The following is a 21,975-nucleotide window of genomic DNA, read 5'->3' as shown; positions in this document are numbered from 1 at the left end:
AATCTGGGGGAAATTTCCCAGGGAACATGACGGAGAAGGATCTGTGTGTGAGACTGACATGTGGCGTGCTGATGGGTTGGTATAGTTCCCACCCCTTCTCCCAGACAGTAGCTTTGAAAGGGAGGTGTCGACTCTGCCTTCCACCATAGAGCCTCAGGATTTCTACCTGCCCCCTCTCACATCCCAGAACAGTGCACCCCACACACACACACACACACACACACACACACAGAGGCATGCACACACCTCAATTATGTAAGGGAGCAGGTTCTGGCTCCTGAGGCAGAATATTCATCTGTTTAAATAAATGAAAAATGAGGAGTGAATTGATCTCCTACCTGTTGTGTCTGTGAGTGGTTACACAGGGAGGGAGTTGAAAAGAAAACTAAAACCAGAAGAATTTGAAGAATGTCAGAAGTAGTTTTGTTTTTGTTTTTGTTTTTGTTTTTAATAAGCTTTAAGGTCACACCCCACTTTGTCTTCTATGAATGATGCATCTCCTCTAACTTTGCCCTTTTGTTTCATGACCTTTTAACATTGTCTAAGATCAGGAAGAAGTCAGTGGTATAGATCAAGTCTGATGTTAATAACAGGACTTTAAAAGAATTAGTTTTCATTTGTAACTTTCCATTTTTTGTAAGGAAATTCCTAATGCAGAAATCCATTTCCCCCACAATCCCCACTCTCACCAATTGCCTTGTTAAGAAATGGCCTGTGATTCTTACACACTAAAGTATTTTGATGGCCTCATGAGAGAGAAACCTTCTTAATTGAAATATTGCCTGTGTGCAAAAAAAGAGGATTACTCCCAGGATCTACCTCTGTCACTGAACAATAAATCAGAATGCTTATTCTTTGAAACCAACTCATGGATTAACAACTCACAGTCTGTAGAGATTGTGTCTGTGTATAAATCTAATACTTAGGTCTAAAGAATTGGTTTATAATATAATGTACTTTTCACAATGCCATTCTGTGTTTATATGCAAATCAGATTGCATTAGTTTATTAATCTGCCACTACCATTTTTCTCTGGAAGTGACATGGTATGTGGGGGAAGACCCTGGAATCTTCATTCATTTATTGACTGTGTGATTTTGGGCATAATACTGAACCTCATTGAACCTCTGTCTCCTTATATGTAAATGGTAGGTAATATTATGGGGGCCAGTAATACCTTTTTCCAAATGCATGGTGATAATTAGCTGAAATAACATATAAAAAGCTCCCAGAAGAGTCAGTTAGCATATAAGAGGTACATAACAAGTTTGTGTTTTCTTCCTTTCTTTACTTAGAGAAGTTAAATTATCTAGTTTCAACTCTCTAAAATGCTTGACAACAAACTAATTTTATTCCTGTAAGCCTCTACCCAAGATTTCCAATGTAAATGATTGTGGTTTATTGGCTAAAATACCTTTTTAAAATGAAATTCTCTTAAAATTAATACTTTTTCTTTTAAAAATTTAAGTCTTGAAGAACAAGGGAATTTTATTTTTAATCAGAATCAGGAATGGATGCATTGAACTCATTTGAATAGAATATTAATGAATTAAGAGCTATTTATCACATTAATATCACATTGAAGTGTAGAGCTGAATATGTGAAGCCAACAAAAGTGTCTTACACAGCCACGAAGTTAGCAGGTTAGCTGTGACACTGGAAATATTCTTTTGATTGGAATCCTCATCATCATGATTAGTGAAGCAGTATAGAATAAGAGATTCTTAATTATAAAATACTTTCTTAAGGATACTGAGTTGTGGCTTTTAGTATAATGCTAGAGATGAAGGCTTTTTTTTTTTTTAAAGATTTTATTTATTTATTTGACAGAGAGAGAGAGAGAGAGAGAGATCACAAGTAGGCAGAGAGGCAGGCAGAGGGGGAGGGGGAAGCAGGCTCCTTGCTGGGCAGAGATCAGATGTGGGGCTCAATCCCAGGACCCTGAGATCATGACCTGAGCAGAAGGCAGAGGCTTAACCCACTAAGCCACCCAGGCGCCCCTAGAGATGAAGTCTTATTATATTGTTTTAATAAATAGCAAAAAGAATATTTTCATGAAATTCTGACATGAACTGTGTTCTTGTTTCCACTCATCATGAGCTCCTTAGAAAACAAGTCATATTTTAAGAAGTGTGACAATGACAGTGCAACAGTTATATATATAGAGGAAATGAGCTAATTATTTTATAGATATATTAACTGAAACAGGTCAGAATTGGGCTAGATAGCTCTTCAAAAGTGATTGGTTAAGATGACATTTGTGAGGAATCCATCCTTCATTATCCACATTATTTGAGAGCTTTATAACTTCTAGAAGTTATTGTATACAACTTTCATTCAATGGGTTAATACTTCTAATCTAAAAAAATGTTACATACATGTCAAAATATTTTCAGTATGTAAAATACAGAAATAATAGGTCTTATCAATGGTGAAATTTCAGAAGACTATAGAGGCCTAAGTTTCCTGTGTAAGGTCTTGAGCTTTGTTTTCTCCTTGGCTCACAGTAGAGTTCATACCATTCTAGTCAAACTTCTTATATTTAAAGTTCAAATCTTCCAGTCCCTCAGTTTTATCACCTGTAAAGTGTAAGTAATAACAATCTCTCATGTGTGGAGTTACAGTGAGGATAAAATGAGACAACTCACATGAAGTGCTTACAGCAATGCCAGGCATAGTCAGAGCTCAGTATACATCAGTTTCCATTAGTGCTTAACAGCTCACTCTGTGACTTAACAGTGAACACGCTATTGATCTGTGGTTCTCAGACTTTGTGTGCTCTATTGTCACCTAACCAGCCTGTTGAAAATATAAAATATAAAAACATATGAAAATATATAAAATTGATATATGAAAAATATAAAATATATTAAAAATATGAAAATATAAAAATATATTTTTTTGTCCTTCCCTAGGGAATTTGCATTTTTTTCTAAAGAACTTGTGGTCATTCTGTTGCAGGAAGTTCATAAACCACACTGTGAGGAAACACTGCTCTTGTCTACTGGAAGAGTAATTTGTTTTAGAAACTGCAGCTATGAGTGTGAAAGTCTACTTCAAGTGACTGAACCCCATGCTACTTTGGTTATTGGACAGACCTGGCTTTTTCTCCAAATAGAAGTAGCAGTATAGTAGTCCGACTTCTTCATATACTTTTCTTTAATTTAAATCTAATTACCCAATATATAGTGCATCATTAGTTTCAGACGTAGTGATTTAAGAAAATGATGTAAAAAAAAAGTGATATAAATAAGTCCCATAGGAAAAAGAAATCCGGTTGAAATTGCCAGAAGCCACCATGTTAAACTCATACTCAAAAAGAATAGGTGATCTACCTTATCTTGGTTGACGGAGGTGTCACTGCAAAACTTCTCCAGAGTGAACACAGATCTGATAAAAATCTTGTACTCTACACTGTTCTCAGGTCATGAAAAATTGTGTCTTAATTCAACAGGTGAGGAGTGACTTGACATGGCATTGTGTCTCAAAGTGATGATAAGAATAATGCTAATTTAATGCTGTTCATTTTATGGAAAATTTTTGATCTTTTTTGGGCTGTAAACTTGTAGATTTCAGTGGTTGTGTCTTTAAAGGACTTATATCCACTATAATTGGCTAGTAACCTATTAAACTTTTCTTTAAAAAGCAAGCAGAAAGTAATGACATAGATAATTATTTATACATGGTGATTCCCTTTCAGGGAAGGACTTGCACAGAGGTGACAGTCCCTGACAGACCCCAGATTTCATATCCTTTGGGGTTTGCCTCAGCTACAGAGAGCCATCTTACCTGACATCACACCATTTCTTGGGCATCCTTTATCTGGTGACTGATCCTGGTGGGAACAATTTAGCCATTTTAGGGACACTCTTATAAGGAACACTTACTGCAGAGCTCATTGACACACTGGCCCAGTTATCAAAGTTTGATTTCTTCCTCTGTCCAATCCTGCTTCCTCTCTCTTCCTTTAATAAATGTTGATCATTAGTAAGTTCTCTTTCACCTCCAATTCTGTCTTAGTTTCTGCTTCCAGGAAATTCAATCTGCATTAATTGGTATAGGTGTGGTTTGAGAAAATAGGTGATAAGATAAGGCTGGATCACTATCTAGATGGCCATGCAGATCCCATCACTGGTCATATGTGGAGCATAGACAGCTCCTGGAACAAGATGATGGTCAAGTTCCTAAACTTTTACCTGTATTGAACTGGGAATTTATACTGGTGGAAGAGAATACATTAGCATGTATGATATTCATTTGAAACTTTGAGGAGAAATAATAATGTTAAGCATAGTGGTATTGAATTGCTATTATTAAATGCCACTGATACCCAAAGAATGATAATGAGTAGCTAAGGTTCCAGGTGTAAAAGCCAGAGGACCTCTTGGTTGCATATAAAGAAGCTCTTATAAAGTCTAGGGGGAAGATAGAGAAGGTCAAGGTCTAAACCTAGGAATTAATATTCAGAGGATTGAATTCAGCGATGACTAAATACCCAACCAAAGTAAGTCTATTATGCCAAGTACTTTGGTTGGGAAAGTCCAAGGTTCTGATGGGATGAGGACATCTACATGGATGTCTCTCAAGATTTTGACTTATTATATACCTTTGAACCTTTGAACCTGCAGACATGGTCCATTTATCTCTATCAAGAGTTAATCTCACACTGGAAGGCTTTATAAAGACCTCTCATCCATGTAGAATTGTGTGTCTGTCTCAGGACCCATACCACCTTCCTACTGCCAAAGGCCTATAACTAAGTTAGGTTGTACATGGGCTGTGAACTGACATTAATATCTGAGACCCGTAATAGAGCAGAGGATGTTCTGAGTCTGATAAGGTAGGAAAGGGACAGTGCTCCAAAGGAGCTACAAGAAACAGCCAACATTTGCTGGAAGGAGTCAGGGGAATAAGTGTGGGCCTGAATTCTAAGAATGCTTGATCAAGGGGGCCTTAAATAAAATTTGCATATTGAAGAGTTTATTGACGATGAACTCTAGGAAACAACCTGAGGGTTGCTGAAGGGGACATGGGTGTGGGGATGGGGTAACTGGGTGATGGACATTAAGGAGGGCACTTGAAGTAATGAGCACTGGTGTTGAATGCAACTGATGAATCATTGAATTCTACCTCCAAAACTAATAATACAGTATATGTGAATTAAATTGAATTTAAATAAAAATTTTTTTAAAAAATAAAGAGCTTGCAGATGTGGGGGTGCTGGAATGAATATTTTTGGCTGGAAGGCCCATGAGCCAGTTAGGTTCATGGGACCTAGAGGACACACCTTTTACCAAAGGCATAAGAAATACACTGGTTAGAAGAACACCAGTATTACCACAGTTTACAATGTAGGTCTTTTTTGTAGGCCAGGGCTGGCAGTAGCACAATCTGTTACAGGGCTTGGTTCAGACTGCAGTGGGCATATAATAGAACCCTGAAATGATGGAGGCCAGATGGTGGTACTTAAACATCCTAAACCAGTCTGTTGTAGCATTGTCATGACCAGCAAGAATGATGGGGCAGTCTCTAACCTACAGAGTAATGGAAATGGTTATTAGAAAATATCATCTCAAAGGAAGAAGTAGTTGGGTAACAGACTAAGGTATTATTCAGTTTGTGGCTATAGAAAAATCAAGAAAGGATAACTAGCAGGCTGTGAGTGTTGTACTTCAATAAAAAGTCATGATCCTAAATGCGTATTACTTAGTCCAAGAAGGCTTTCTGAAAGGGCTGCATACTGTACGATTCTAACTATATGACATTTTTGAAAAGACAAAACTATGAAGACAATAAAAGGGTCAGTGATTGCCAAGGGTTGGCAGAGAGGGAGAGATGAATAGGCAGAGCACAGAAGATTTTTAGGGCAGTAAAGCTCTTCTTAATGATATTATAATGGTGGATACATGTCATTATAAATTTGTCAAAATCCATAGAATGTCAACACCAAGAGTGAACCCTTATATAAGCTGTGGACTTTGAGTGATAATGTGTCAGTGTGGGTTCGTCATTTGTGACAAATACCCCACTCTGGTGGAGGATGGTGATAGTAGGGAAGGCTGCGCATATGTAGGGGCAGGGGATATAGGGGAACTCTCTGTACTTTCTGCTTGGTTTTGCTGTTAACCTAAAACTGCTTTTAAAAATAGAGTCTTCATAAGACAAGTCATGATCCCTAGTCCAGTTTTGGGATCTGATCCAGTTTTCAGTTCTGGAAGCCCTTATTGAAGTGGTGGGCAAATTCCTAGGAGAAAGAATATCTAGGTTCTTTATGTGTTAATGGTTCCTCTAGCCCTTCTCCAAAGGATCCTGCAGTCATTTACTTAAATAACTTTTCATTAGGGAAAAGGGAATGCTCAGACATTTTGAGATCTGTTGGACTCAGGGTCTGAATTGACATTAATATCCAGGGACTCAGTGCTTCATCATGGTCCCCTTGTTAGAGTGGTGGCATAGAATGACTGGGTAATAAATGGAATGCTGGCCAACACTGAGCTTGCAGGAAGTACACTGGGTCCATGAACCCACCTGATGGCCATTTCCCTGGTCCCGGGATATTAAGTGACTTTGGCATACTTGGCAGTTGGTACAGACTCCACATTGGGTCATAGTCATATGGGGTAAAAACTATAATAGCAAGGTAAGCAAAGTGGAAGGCTTTTGAAACTTTCCCCCACACTCCCTACACAACCAAGGAAGTAAAGTAAAAAACAGTATGACATCCTGGAGAAGGAAAATAGTGAAGATTAATGGTACACTTTAGGATTTAAAGGATACAGAGGTTATAGTCTCTAGGTATCTCTGTTTAATTGGTCAGTGGCAATGCTTGCAGAAGCCAATGTCCCCAGGGTGATAAGTGTAGACTCCTGCAAGTTGAAGCAAATATTAGCCCCAGTCACAGGCACTGTACTTTTTGGAGTAGATTAATAGGCCTCAGATATGTTGTAATTATTTTGGAGAATATGTTATTTTCTATGGCAAATTAAATGAGGATGAGATGTTCACAAGGAATAGATAGTTTTGCTTGAAAACTTATGTTAACTGTCCTACTTATTGTAATAATATAGAATAAAGAGATCTGAACTGCCTGAGCATACTGTAGGACATCATATTAATTTATTTAAGTTGTTGATGATGTTATGTTGATTGGACCCAATGGTGGTCAAGAGGTAGTCCGCATACTGGAGGTCCTGGTAAGACACATATACTCCAGAAGATATGAGATGAAACCTGTGAAGATTTATGCCTTTTTTTTTTTTTACAGCTGTCAAATTTTTTAGGCATCCAGGAATTAAGAACATGCTTGTCCATCACCTCCTAAGTGAAAGACCAGTCATTGTGTCTTGCTGTCTCCTATCCCAAGAAATGTGTGTGTTATTTCTAAAACTAAGTAGCATGTATTGTGTCTTCTGCATGGTCATCTGGATTTGATCTGAGTTCATAGCCTAATTTTTATTCATTAGCCAGTTTTTCTGCACTGAGTAGGGTACTGCTACCTTAGTCAGTATTTTTTCATTTGCCGTTCCCCTCGTTGCCTCCGCCCTTGTTCACTCCCACCTCCACCCCCAGCCCAGCTACTTCTCCTGTAGTGTTCCTATGGTTCTTTTTACATCTGTTTAACAAGAGGTATGCCTGTTCTCACTTGCACAGAAAACATTGTTCCAGATTTGGTCAACTGGGTTCATGTTCCCCGGCATAGTTTTTAAGGTTATTTACTTAAATATATGATGTATTTTATTGTAACAGACACTGTTTTGCCAGCACTGCCAATTTCAGTGGCACTTCACAATCTAGCTTAAAAAGGAAATTGGGCATTTTAAATGGAAAAGAAAAACAAGTAAAAAAAAACCAGAAAACAAATGTGTTATGATTCTGGAGTCAGCAAATTCTACAGCTCAGGGTTCTGCTCCAGCCTGTATTACAGGAAGTATGAAATTTGACAGCTTCGAGTGGAGCCCAAAGAGGAAAAAAATCTACACTGGGATCAAGCTGTAGTGCAAGTGGACCTGCTTTGGGGACACACAGTCTGGCAGACCAAAGAGTATTAGGGGTTATCATTGGTGGGAAAAGATGTCATTTATAGTTTGTGTTAAGCCTCAGTGAAAGCATCATAATGGGGGCCTTTGGCTTTCTGGAGTATGGTCTTAACCATTTGCTATGGAGGATTATATACCTTTTGAAAACAACTTCTGGTACTGGTTGAGAGCTGATTAGTGACCCAGTATGTGATCTATTCTGGGAATGTTCCATGTGCACTTGAGAAGAATGTGTATTCTATTACTTCTGTTACTTCAGGATGGAATACTCTGAATATCTGTGAAGTCCATCTGGTCCAGTGTGTCATTCAGAGTCCTTGTTTCATTGTTGATCTGCTTAGATGATCTGTCCATTGCTGTGAGTAGGGTGTTACAGTCCCTTAATATTATTGTATTATTATCAATGTGTTTCTTTAATTTTGTTATTAATTGGTTTATATAATTGGCTGCTCCTAAGTTAGGGGCATAAATATTTACAATTTTTAGATATTCTTGTTGATTAGACCCTTAAATATGATATAGTATCCTCTTCATCTGGTTTAAAATCTAATTTGTCTGATATAAGGATTGCTACCCCATCCTTCTTTTGATGTCTATCAGCCTGATAAATGGTTCTCTACCCCCTCACTTTCAGTCTGGGGGTGTCTTTGGGTATAATCAGCTAATCTTTGACAAAGCAGGGAAGACTATCCAGTGGAAAAAAGACACACTCTCTTCAACAAACAATGTGAGAAAATTGGACAGTGACATGTAGAAGAATGAAACTGAACCATGTTCTTACACCATACACAGAGATAAACTCAAAACGTATGACAGACCTATATGTGAGACAGGAATCCATCAAAATCCTAGAGAAGAATACAGGTAGCAACCTCTTCGACCTTGTCCATAGCAGCTTCTTGCTAAACATGCCTCCAAAGACAAGGGAGACAAAAATGAACTATTGGGACCTCATTAAGATCAAAATCTTTTGCACAGCGAAGGAAACAGGTGACAAAACCAAAAGACAACCTACAGAATGGGAGAAGATATTCAAATGTCTTATCAGATAAAGGGCTAGTTTCCAAGCTCTATAAAGAACTTGTCAAACTCAATACCTTAAAAAACCCCTGAAGAATCCAGTCAAGAAATGGGCAGAAAACATAAACAGACATTTCTGCAGAGAAGATATACAAATGACCAACAGACATATGAAAAAATGTTCAACATCACTTGGCATCAGGGAAATACAAATCAAAACCACAATGAGATACCACCTCACACCTGTCAGAATGGCTAAAATTAACAATTTAATAAACAGCACATGTTGGCGAGGACGAAGAGAAAGGGAAACCCTCCTACACTGTTGGTGGGAATGCAAGCTGGTACAGCTACTCTGGAGAACAGTATGGAGGTTCCTCAAGAGGTTAAAAATACCCTACAACCCAAAAATTTCACTTCTAGGTATTTACCCAAAGGAGGCAAATGTTGTGATCTGACTGGGCACCTGTACCCCAGTGTTTATATAGCGATGTCCACAATAGCCAAACTATGGAAGGAACCCAGATGTCCATTGACGGATGAATGGATAAAGATGTTGTGGTGTGTATATATATATATATATAGTATTCCATTATATGTAATAGAATATTACTCAGCCATTAAAAAGGATGAAATCTTACCATTCAAATTGATGTTAAGAGTCTGCCTTTGGCTTAGGTCATGATCTCGGGGTTCTGGGATTGAGCCCCACATTGGGCTCCCTGCTCATTGGGTAGTCTGCTTTTCCCTCTGCTCCTTCCCCCTGACTCCTGCATGTATTCTATCTTTCTATCTCACATAAATAAATAAAATCTTAAAAAAATGGCCTTGAAAGATAAGGTAAATCCTGTTAGTGCTCAGAGGATTGGTGGGCCTTGTTCTCCCTTTTGCATGGAAAGAGAACTAACCTGGGGTTAAATATATATAAACTCATGGTCAATGATGAATGGCGTGGCCAGTTGATCAGGAGCCTGGAAAAAGAAAGAATGGAAGATTATTGACAAGAAAGTCTGGGTTAGAGACATGTGGCTGGACATATGGGAGTGATGTGAATGGTGAAGATCATTTTACCATGTGTTCATGTCCACAAGGTAGCATCCACCATAAAACTGATACTTAACAACCAGGTAAACAAAATTACTTTCCAGCTGATATCAGCCAGTCTCTGTCATCATCCACATAGTGCTGGCACAGTAGGCACATGGATGATGTTGGCAAAGATTAAAGATATACAAGACCCCAAGAGACTGGACTCCCATTTATGAAGACTTATTTATCTATGCTTACCACTGAATATCCAATATGCCAGCAACAGAGAACAGTGTTAATATGACACCATTACTCAAGAACACCAAATAACCTGTAGGTGGCAGGTGGACTACATTGGGCTCATTTCATCCCAGAAGGGTTATATTTTCTTATGTCTTACAGGAATGGACATGTATTCTGGGTGAGTTTGCCTTTCTTGTCCATATGGTCTTTGCCAACAGGACTGTCCAAGAGCTTATAGTATATTTGATTCATTGGCATAGAAAGCTGTGTAACATTATATCAGACCAGGGCACCCACTTCATTGCAAAAGAGGTTCATGAGTGAGTCTACGGTGAGGTTCACTGACCATATCACATTCTATTCCACTCAAAAACTGCCAGCATGATAGATCATTGGAAGCTCAGAGGCAATGGTCTACACAGATGGGGTGCTATCTTCTAGAATACTCTATATGCATTGAATCAATGACCTTCCTCAGTAAGAAGAATACACAGACACAGGGATCAAGGGGTGGAAATAGTAATAGTAATAGTAATGACTATATAGGACTATATAGTAATGACTATATAGTAATAGTAATGACTATAATAGGAAATAGTAATGACTCTACTTACCATCACTCTCAGTGACTCATTGGGAGTTATATGTTTCCTTTCCCCATACTTATGGGTTCTGCTGGGTTATAGGTCCTGCTCCCCATGGGGGTACATTGGCTTAAGGGGACACAGAAAAGTCCCAATGAATTATAAGCTTCATTTGCCAATTTTCACTTCAGTTGTCAACCTCGTTGTGTTTGGGAATCAAAAGAAGATGAGTCACTATCTCAGTGAGGTAGTTGATCATTTGGAGGACTTAATGGAGGAAGGAAGGAATGTAGTAGAACTCAGTTGATTCACTTGGGCCTATCTTAATACTCTCTCACACAATTGTGACTGTAAATGGGCTTGTATAGTGACTGGCCAAAGGGCACAGTGACACCAGGCTCAAATCCTTTGGACTGGTAATACTAACAAGTAAGTAGCCAGGCCAGCAGTAGTGCTAGCTAATGGTTAATGGAATCTAAAAAGAAGAGTGGAAGAAGAAAATAATGAGTATGAGTTGGGACTCTCAGACCCACTTGCATTTTAGGCACTGTGGTTATCTCACTAACGTCACTCTTCCAAGCTTCTTTCTTGAAGAGAAGTACACCAGACATCCAGAGGAACTTCTCATCCATTATGGAGAAGGAGATTGAAGTAGAAAAAGAGGTGGATGGACCACTCAACTTCCCATCAAGGAAGGACTTTCTGCCCAGCTGAGGGTATTCCCATCAGCAGACATATTTCAACTTCTTCAGAGGCTACATCAGTTCTAGAGACCAATTTTGCCTGAGCTCACATCCTTGTTGGAGAAGCTTTTGTCTGGTGACTAATTGAGGAGGCGAATATACCAGCCAGTATGGGTTGCCAGAGGACCGTGCTCACTTCAGAGCACCTGCCAGGTTGGCAGAGGTTTGCTCAGGCCTGCATTTTCCCTCTGTCCAGTCCTACTTCCTTTCCTTCAAAAATGTTGATGACATATAAATATATTGCACCACCCAAACTCTTTCTCTGATCTGTTTCTGGGGGAAGTCAGCCTGTGGCAGCGACTTACAGGAATGTAATACAAAACAGATTTAGAGATAGGCAAAAAATAATAGGACAATAATAAAGATAGGGACATTAACTGCTTAAATTAAGCTACTATGCAGATATTTCTTTTGAGTTCTATCTGCAGGACCTGGAGAAGCTCCAGATTTTCTAGAAGCCAGAGTGAAGTAAAAACAAGCCTAATAACTAATGGAAACCATGTGTTTAGGGGAAGGACAAAAATTCCTCATCTTAAGAGCAGAGAATTTTTTTTTTTTTTTCTGAGAAAGGACACTGTGTAATGAAATGAACAACCTTAACAATTACAGTTGTGCTGCTTGGTTAACTGGATGGCACAATGCCATTTGTTACATTTATTTCAAATGGAATTACAATCAATCACATTCTCCTAAGCAGGTTTATTGTTTGTCATCCACAATCCACTGGCTCTGGATCAGTGGGTATGTATTAGTCATTGGATCAATTATCCAAGGGTGTTTGGTTAAGGTGGTTTAATTGGAGATGGAGTATGCAGAACCACAATGACTAATGGTCATTATTATTGTTTATTTCATCCTCTTGTGCACCAGGATGTTTGCTTGAGCTGATTTATTTTTCCTTTTGATTCTTCCCCCAAATGGTGATGCTACCCAGTGCAGAAGAGGACACTGGCAAGTAGGTGAAGGGAAGAACGAAGGGGGAAGAAAGAAAAGAAATAAGTGGAACAGGAAGGGCCTAGAGAGTCTTCTGGCTGGATAATTTTTTCTTGAGTACCTGAATCACAAGTCAGCCAAGTTGTCTGATTTTTGAGCCCTTGATTTTCTAGGAACCTGAAGAGAGATGCATTATTGGTTTCCTTATGGGAAAATGATCTTGTTTCATTTGACTAATTCTGAAAATAAATCATTTCTTTAAAAAATCAAAACATTGGTTTTATGAGAAATACTGAATCTTTAAAACTAGGGTTATATTTGGATTTTGCTAGATTAGGATATATAAATAATAATTGTAATGGATTTCTTAAGGTATAAAATGGAGTTTTATATTTATTAAAGTTCATATTTCTAAAAACATTACATTAAAATGTAGCACCTCGAGATGAAAGGATTATTGAATATAAACTTTATGCCTTGGATCCAAGTGTTTGAATTTGAAAGCATTATTTGTTCTGTTTTTATTATTATGTTAGTCACCATACAGTACATCATTAGTTTTTGATACAATGTTCCATGATTCATTGTTTGCGTATAGCACCCAGTGCTCCATGCAATACATGCCCTTTTTAGTACCCATCACCGGGCTAACCCCCGCCCCCTGCCCCCAAAACCCTGTTTGTTTCCCGGAGTCCATACTCTTTCATGGTTCATCTCTCCCTCCGAATTCCCCCCTTCATTTCCCCCTTCCTTCTCCTAAGGTACTCCATGTTATTCCTTATGTTCCACAAGTGAAGTGAAACCATATGATAATTGACTTTCTCTGCTTGACTTACTTCACTTAGCATAATCTCCTCCAGACCCATCCATGTTGATGCAAAAGTTCGTTGTTCATCCCTTCTGATGCCTAAGTAATATTCCATTGCATATATGGACCACATCTTCTTTATCCATTCGTCTGTTGAAGGGCATCTGGGATCTTTCCACAGTTTGGCTATTGTGGACATTACTGCTATGAACATTGAGGCGCATGTGGCCCTTCTTTTCACTACATCTGTATCTTTGGAATATACCCAGTAGTGCAATTGCTGGGTCATAAGGTAGCTCTATTTTTAATTTTCTGAGGAAACTCCACACTATCCTTAAAGTGGCTGCACCAACTTACATTCCCACCAACAGTGTAAAGAGGGTTCCCCTTTCTCCACATCTTCTTCAACATTTGCTGGTCAATTTTTACCATTCTAACTGATAGAATATGGTATCTCAATGTGGTTTTGATTTGAATTTCCCTGATGGTTAATGAGTCCATTTATAACAGCATCAAAAATCATAAGATACCTTGGAATAAACCTAACCAAAGAGGTAAAGGATCTATACTCTAGAAACTACAGAACACTTATGAAAGAAATTGAGGAAGACACAAAAAGATGAAAACCATTCATGCTTATGGACCAGAAGAATAAACATTGTTAAAATGTCTGTGCTGTCCAAAGCAATCTATGCTTTCATTGCCATCCTGATCAAACTACCAATAGCATTTCTCAAAGTTCTGGAACAAACAATCCTAATATTTGTATGGAACCAGAAAAGACCCTGAAAGGGAAATATTGAAAAAGAAAAACAAAGTTGGAGGCATCACATTGCCTGATTTCAAGCTGTATTTTAGAGCTGCGATCACCAAGACAGCATGTTACTGGCACAAAAACAAACACATAGACCAGTGGAACAAAATAGAGAGCGCAGATATGGACCCTCAACTCTATGGCCAACAAGTCTTCGAAAAAGCAGGAAAAAAGATCCAATGGAAAAAAGACAGTCTCTTCAATAAATGGTGCTGGGGAAATTGAACAGATATATATGGAAGAATGAAACTTGACGGTTCTCTTACACCATACACTAAGATAAACTCATAATGGATGAAAGACCTCAATGTGGGACAGGAATCCATCAGAATCCTAGAGGACAACATAAGCAGTAAACTTCGACATCAGCCACAGCAACTTCTTTCAAGACATATCTTCAAAGGCAAGGGAAACAAAAGCAAAAGTGAACTTTTGGGATTTTATTAATGTAAAAGGCTTCTGCACAGCAAAGGAAACAGTCAACAAAACAAAGAGGCAACCCATGGAATGGGAGAAGATATTTGCAAAGTTGTCTCTTCAGGGTTTTTTTGTTTTTGTTTTGTTTTGTTTTTGTATCCAGACAACTTTATAACTCTGAATACTTATATTAGAAAGTAAGTGACTTAAGGTACAAGTCAAACCCAGAGTAAACAGAAAGGACATAATAAACATAGAAATTAATAAAACTGAAACCAGACAAGCAAGAGAGAAAATTTCCCTAAATAATAATTGAATTGATAAACACCAAGAATGAGAAAAAAATAAGTGAGGGTACAAGTTACCAATATTATGAATAAAAGAGGTGACATTACTAAAAATAGCTACTGATCTTAGAAGGATAATTAGGGAATATTATAAAGAGTTTACACCAACAGATTTGACCACTTAGATGAAATGGACAAATGCCTCAACAAACAAAACTTACCAAAACTGACCTAACATTTACACTGAATATTTTTGGCAAATATACTACCTAGATGATGTTTTGTACTTCTACTGCGTTCCTCCAGGAGGCACATGATATAAGATTACCCCACTCTAAGACAGGCCAGGTTTGATTACCTGGTTAAAGTGTAGAACATCAGACATGTCTGTTATAAAAACACATATTCCTTTTACCTCCACTAATTTCTGGGGTGATACTTTGAGACTGTGTAGGTATCCTGTCCCTCAACAATCTTTCACCCAGTGGTTTCAGCAGTCATTGATCATCCTACTGGAAAAATTGATAATTAATAATTGATACATAGGGCACCTGGGTGGCTCCGTCGATAAGTGGCTGACTTTGCATTTCAGCTCAGGTCATGATCTTTGAGCCATGGGATTGAGCCCTACATCAGCCTCCATGCTCAGCAAGGAGTCTGCTTGAGGATTCTCTCTCTCTGTCCTGCCTCCCACTTGCAAGTGCTTTCTCTCTCTCTCTCTCTCTCTTGAATAAATCTTTACAAAAATAATTGATACTTAACTGATTATATGAGGTAAAATGCAGATTTTCTAATTGTGTTACCGTGTCTACATTTTTTGGCTACCATTCTTTTATAAAAAGAGCTTTCTTCTCTGTCTTGATCTCTCTTGATGCCTACCCCACCCAACCAATCTCATCACTGTGAACTCATGAATTCAGTTTTTATTCAACATGTTATAATCAATTATCATCATTCTTTTTAATGTGTCACTTGTACCAAGCCAGCTTTTGTACTTTTCTTTTTAATGAACCCATTAGTCTTTGTGCACCTACTAGCTTTTTGATGTGAGATTTTTCAGGCTTACCTTGTAAATTCCCTGCCCCGGGCCTAGAAATAACCATTTTTCTAAGAAGCACTTTAGTCGTGATCAGTGTTTAGAAACCAGATATAGGCGCCAGGTATACTCAGCGCTACTGAAGTGGATTTGCTTTAAGGTCTTTCAGGGACCAGAGCTAGGAAGTGTGTATGTGTGTTTGTGGTATCTATCAATATGTATGCATACATAATGAGCTTGTATTGATACCTCTCATTGAAATCCAACCCTAATATCTTTTGTCCTCACCTAGGAATGTAAAAACCCTACTTCCCGAAAACATCAACATATTTACTCATTTGTTTTATCCTATTATACGTACAAAACAGTTGCATAATTATATCACCCATACCACCACCAAGAACAAAGTTGCTAAGCAAATGTCAATAGTTCTTTGCCACTTTTTTTTTTCCTTATAATATATTCTCTTTAGGGTGTATAGTCAAAGCCCTGTACTCAAAAGTTACTTGAATTTTTTTTTTCTCTGTGTGATTATTATCAATTTGGCATGCAGCTGGGTTATTTTTTCTGTTTGCGTTTAAATTTAATGTTTGTACTTTTGTGTTTTTATTTTTTAACATTTAAGATATTTACATGGTTCAAAATGCAAAGTACGTAAAAATGGTCCACTAAAAGAAATCTCACTTTCCTCCGTATATCTTCCACAGTATCCCTACATACCTGGTAGTAAATATTTTCATTAATTTCTGATTGATATATCCTGTTCCATTTTGCAAAGAAAAGCAATTTCCCCTTCTTTCTCACATAATCGGCAGATGTGCACACCATTGTATCCTGGACTCATGGAGAGCCTCTTTATTTTCCCTTTTTAGCTACATTGTAGACCATCCTATGGAGCCGTCTACTTAAGTCCATCGCTCTCCTTTGAGCCATTGTTTAGAATGACTGCAGAGTTTTGTTATTATAACTTATTCCTGAATGAAAACCTTGTACCTATGCTCTTTGGTATTTGTGGAGGTGTGTCTTGGGGCAGATTTCTAGAAGTGGAGTTTCCAGTTCAAAAAGTAAATGCATATATAATTTTGTTAAATATCATCAAATTCCCTCCAGAGGGATTGTTGTCATTTTGCATTTCTAGCAGAAACTTATAAAAAATAACTGAATTTTCACAGCCTTGACAAAAATGTTATTTAGATTTTGGACTTTCTACCAATCTGATAGATGAGAAATGGTCTCTCAATAAAGTTCTCAGTGACATTTTTTTTAAACTTCTTTTCAGCGTAACAGTATCTCTCATTGACATTTTATTACGAATAAAGTTGAATATGTTTTCTTGTATTTAAAGGCCATTTTTATATTTTTTAGTGAACTGTTTGAGAGTTTTTTCATTATATATAATATTTTGCAATTTTTTCTTTATTTTTAAAAATTCTTTATTTATTATAGATGTTAGCCTTTTGACCATCATATAAGTCTCCTGATTTTTTTACTGGTCTTTTGACTTTGCATATGGTGTTCTGCCATATAAAAAATATTTTTATATGATTGATATTATAGATTTTTTCTTTCATTGTTTCTGGATTTTGGATTATAGTTTCTAACTTTCTTCATGCTCAGGTCAGGAGATAAATCAGCCATGTTCATTTTTTACATTTAGATCTCTGATCCATTTGGAATTTGATCTGGCAATTTTTATGAGATATGAAACTAATTTTTTTCTCAAATGGCTATACAGTTGTCCCCAAACCATTTATTTTAAAGTTCCTTATTTTCCAAAACAGAAGGAATGTGAGGCACAGAATTCATTTTGTGAATAGTGGATGACTGAGAAGACAAACAAGCTCAGAGACAGACATCCGCAGGAAACCACCATCAGCCCTGGGCTAAAATATCCAAGAGAGAAGGGAATGTTCCTGAAGCCCAGTGTTTAGGGCCACCAGCAAATGCAGCAATCATGGCTGTCTGTCCAATAAGATCTGAAGCCCTCCAGGAGCTGCACTTGCTGCCTAAGTATAGAAAGAGGTAGAAAAATGCTTCCTTTCTTCCTGACCTCCAGTCTCCCACCAATGATTCCTATTGGCCAAATCGAGATGAAAGTCAATTACTAGGGAGCCTGGGACAGGCACCCTATAGAGCATAACTCTCTTGCAAAATAGAACAGAGATAAAAGGGAGCAACAATTGCTCTGGGAATAGGTGCTCCAAGGTGGCTCAGGTGGTTGAGCATCCAACTCTTGATTTTGGCTCCGGTCATGATCTCAGGGTTTTGAGATCAAGCCCTGTGCTCAGTGCAGTCTGCTTCTCCCTCTCCCTCTGTTCCTCCCATGTGCTCTCTCTTTCTTTCTCTCTCAAATATGTAAATAAATGAAATCTTGGAAAAAAAAAAAAAAAAGAGTTCCTCTGAGGACAAACGGGCAACACAGTCCTCTACAAAAATTAAGAATAATTCTTTATCTTTTCATTACAATGAATTCCTAGAAAATAACATGTAACTTATTAATACTCCAGTAGCCAAATTCCTCTAAGTAAATTTTAAAAGGTATACATGGATTTAAAGATAGACTGTAACACAGTCTTCTTATAGTTCAATCATCTCTTTTGAAAATAATCTGGATCAGTGAGCAATTTATTATGTATGTGTGTGGCATGAAGCAGAACTGAGGAAATTAAGAATATAGGAATGGAACTAGAAAGATTTTACTTACTTATTTTGATTATGTTATGTTAGTGCAACTTTGCCTAAAGAGGCAAAAACAGAACAGAGAAGCTTGTGAGCCTTGAAAGGATCTTGGATCAGGAAGTAAAAAACAAAAACAAAAAAAGACATTTGGGGAACATTTGAAGAAATGTAAATATGAACTGAATAACCTCATTTTATTGAGTCCTTTCGGGTGTGGTTAATGCCTCTCACTTATGTAAGAGAATGTCATTTTCTGGAAATGGATGCTGAAGTATTTTTAGTGATGAAGTATTTAGGGATGATGTCTGCAACTTATTTTCAAATGGCAGAGAGACGGACAGAGAGAGACAGGGAGAGAGAGGTGCAAAGTGAGAACAACTGGTGAATTTAGGTAAAGGGAATGGGGTTATTTTTCTATTCTTTAGCATTTCTCTGGGTTTGGAATATCTCAAAATAGCAAATTGGGAGGAAAAAAAAAACACTCCCTCTGGATAGATAATTAGGACAATTTTCTTGATTCCTAGTTAGACCCTAGGAATCATAAAGCATCAGGCGCATTGATTTAATTCTTAATACAGTCAGCACTATTATTATCATCACTGTTTTGCTGGGCCAGGGAAAAAAATAAGGTTAAATAATGTTGCTGGTGTTGCAAGAGTTGTAAGAGCAATAAGAGGTGGATGGAGGGCAGTCAACAATTCTACAGCCTGTGTTCTAAACCTCTATTTCTTACAGTTTGGCTACCCAGGTGCTTGAATTCCTCTTTTTTTTTTTTTTGGTTGGTGATTTTATTTTCCTTTGCATAGTAAATGTTTTCTCCGTAGGTAGACCAGAGTTAAATTCTGCCTGTTCCGTATTAGGCTTATGACAGTCAAACAAAAATTGCACTAAATGAAGTTCTGAAGTTGAACAGGTAGCAAAGTCTTTATTCAAGGCTACTACAGTAAGAGGAGAGGCTGGAACCTGATCCGAGTTCTACTCTAGTGACACATGAGGCTGGAACATTTTTAGCAGCCAGGATGGTGGGTGAGGAGGATCATAGGATGTGTGTATTTGCTAATTGCTCTTCTCTAAAGGAAAAGTAAACTTTCTGTATCCTTGTGACAGGAGATAGTTTTACAGCATGGAGGAGGGTGTCTGTGGGATGTTAGTCTCCTCTCTTCCCACAGAAACTAGGAGATAGGGATGCTATCTACCTTGATAATTACATTTCAAAGGGATGTCTTTTTCCTTGAGAAAGACATTACAGAATTATAAAACTAGTAAGAAGCTTTTTAACAGATTTACATCTCACAGAAGCAGAGAGAAAGGATTTATAGTGACAAGTTTTCTAAAATAAATGCTCTCAGAAGAGGCAAGCACGTCTAACATTTAGTCAAGTTAGGGTAATGATAGGGCCATTTTGTTCATGATGTTGTAGGTTTACCAAGTTCTTACTGAGAGATAAGCAACTTAGGTGTTCCACCACAGCCCTCAGTCCTGTCTTGATCTTAAACTGCTCATGACTATAGACAAATCCTTCTTTTCCTTGGAAAATAGGAGTACTTTCCCTCCTCTGCTCATATACTTTTCTTCTCCTCACCTTAGTTCTGCTGAGTGTTCCCTTTAAAGACCCATGATTCCCCTCTCTCACTTTCTTCCAGAATTTTTAGCCCTTCTTTCCCCCTTCTTCTTTGTTTCTAGGGAGAAACCATCTATTCGATCCCTTCTAGTTCTAATTCTCTGTGGGTCTCTCTCACTGTGCACCCAGGAAAAAGTAAGTAGGACTGTACCACTGCACTAAAGAGTCTGGCTCTTTTCAGAATTTCTTAAGAGGTGATGATTGGAAAGATTTCTCTAATGCCACAAGAGTAGCAGAGTGAATTGCTGATGGGCAGGAATTATGGAATCAGAGCAATGTGGTCCCAGATTTGCAATTTGCTGTGTAGCTTTGAAAAAGCCTGTTAACTTCTCTAAGCTTCAATGCTTTTGTTTGCAAAGTAGGGGTAATTAATATAGTGCTAACCATAAGCCTTAATTAAGGTAATGGCTGTAAATCCAGTGTTGAGTATTTAGTAACTAATCACTTTTTCTGTGGGGAGAAAAACAAACACAAAGTTTTGCCATATTTAACATCAAGAACTGCTTTGAGAAGATTTAAAGCAACATTTTCTCAGGTAGAGCATGTGAGTACTTTCTTTTTGTGTTAGATCTGCCCTCACAAATGGGTGCGGTAAATTTATGTTGTGTCAACTTAGGTAAAACTACATTTCCCAGAATTCCTTTCTATGAGTACTTCGAAGTCATTTGGACCATACAAGGCATTTTGCAGGGGATATGGCAGGTAGAATTGAAGCAGCAGCCATATTCTGTATGCCTAGGAGGTCAGCATAGGGCAGGAGGTGTTGCTGCAGCCCCCTACAGGTTGTCACATGTGTTAGATGATCTGCTGGCTCACCTCCAGCTTTCTGCTGCTTTTCTGTCTCCCAAGTTTCTCTGATTCTTGGATAAGAACTGTGCTTAGCTCTGTGATGAAGGGTGCCAGCTTCCCCTGCAGGATACCGCCATCAACACAGCAGGAGCTTGGAGGCAGCAAGATTCTGCAGTGGGTACTAGTTCTTTCTATGCATTCTGATAGTTTCCAGTTTCTCCTTGCTTCCGCCATTGCCCATCTGTCTGCTCTTCCTGATGCCCTTGTCTGCAAATTCAGGCTCCAGTACCAGAAGCAGGTGGAATAGTTTCACAGAGACACCTTAACCTGCTCCGCTGGTTGTATAAAGTCAAATGCATATGATTCATCTTTTACTGCATCTGAATTGTCTTCGTGATTTAGTTTTTGTGACTGAGCCTTGTCAGATACAATCCGTACTGAGTTTCATCAGAGAGCTGCTTAGCTCAAGCTTGATATCTCTTAGTTACTAGGAAAATTCCAGTAAAAAAATAACCATTTCCTGGGGAATGAGAATGGAGGCTCTGTGAGTGGGCCTTCAAGTTCTCCTCCCCTGTAGAGAGCGTGTGTGTGTGTGTGTGTGTGTGTGTGTGTGTGTGTGTGTGTATTTCCTATTTCTAATTCCTTTGAATCAGACTAATTCTAGGGTGGTGTTTTCACTCCATCAGCGATTACAAGTTCTAATGATAGCCTTTCCTAATGTGGTGACAGAATATCACATAACTTTGCCGATGTTACTTTGGTAATTTCTAATCCAGGCTTTGAATGATTTCTGTAGTCAGTGTGTGCAAAACTGCTACTTTTCATGTTTTGAGGATAATAGGCAATAGTAGTACCTTTTACAAGATAAGATATGCAGTATAAAATATAATAAAAAAATCTGAGTAAAATTATTAGTTCAGAGAGGCAGCAGATTTG

The 21,975-nt window shown here is 38.0% G+C and overlaps 1 protein-coding gene across 1 annotated transcript in view; it reads right to left on the bottom strand.

Annotated features, from left to right (window-relative positions):
• The window catches only part of LOC111141056 (transient receptor potential cation channel subfamily C member 7), a 166,063-nt gene extending 144,790 nt beyond the window's left edge, over nucleotides 1–21,273 (bottom strand). The window contains exon 1 of the mRNA XM_022493385.1: nucleotides 21,067–21,273. Within this exon, the coding sequence (XP_022349093.1) occupies nucleotides 21,067–21,273 (207 nt within the window). The remainder of the gene's footprint in view (nucleotides 1–21,066) is intronic.
• Nucleotides 21,274–21,975: the final 702 nt, after the last annotated feature.

The sequence above is a fragment of the Enhydra lutris genome, unplaced genomic scaffold, assembly GCF_002288905.1.
Source record: "Enhydra lutris kenyoni isolate GAN:26980312 unplaced genomic scaffold, ASM228890v2 scaffoldscaffold5, whole genome shotgun sequence".
Lineage (NCBI taxonomy): Eukaryota > Metazoa > Chordata > Mammalia > Carnivora > Mustelidae > Enhydra > Enhydra lutris.
This window is presented reverse-complemented; position numbering and strand designations above follow the sequence as displayed.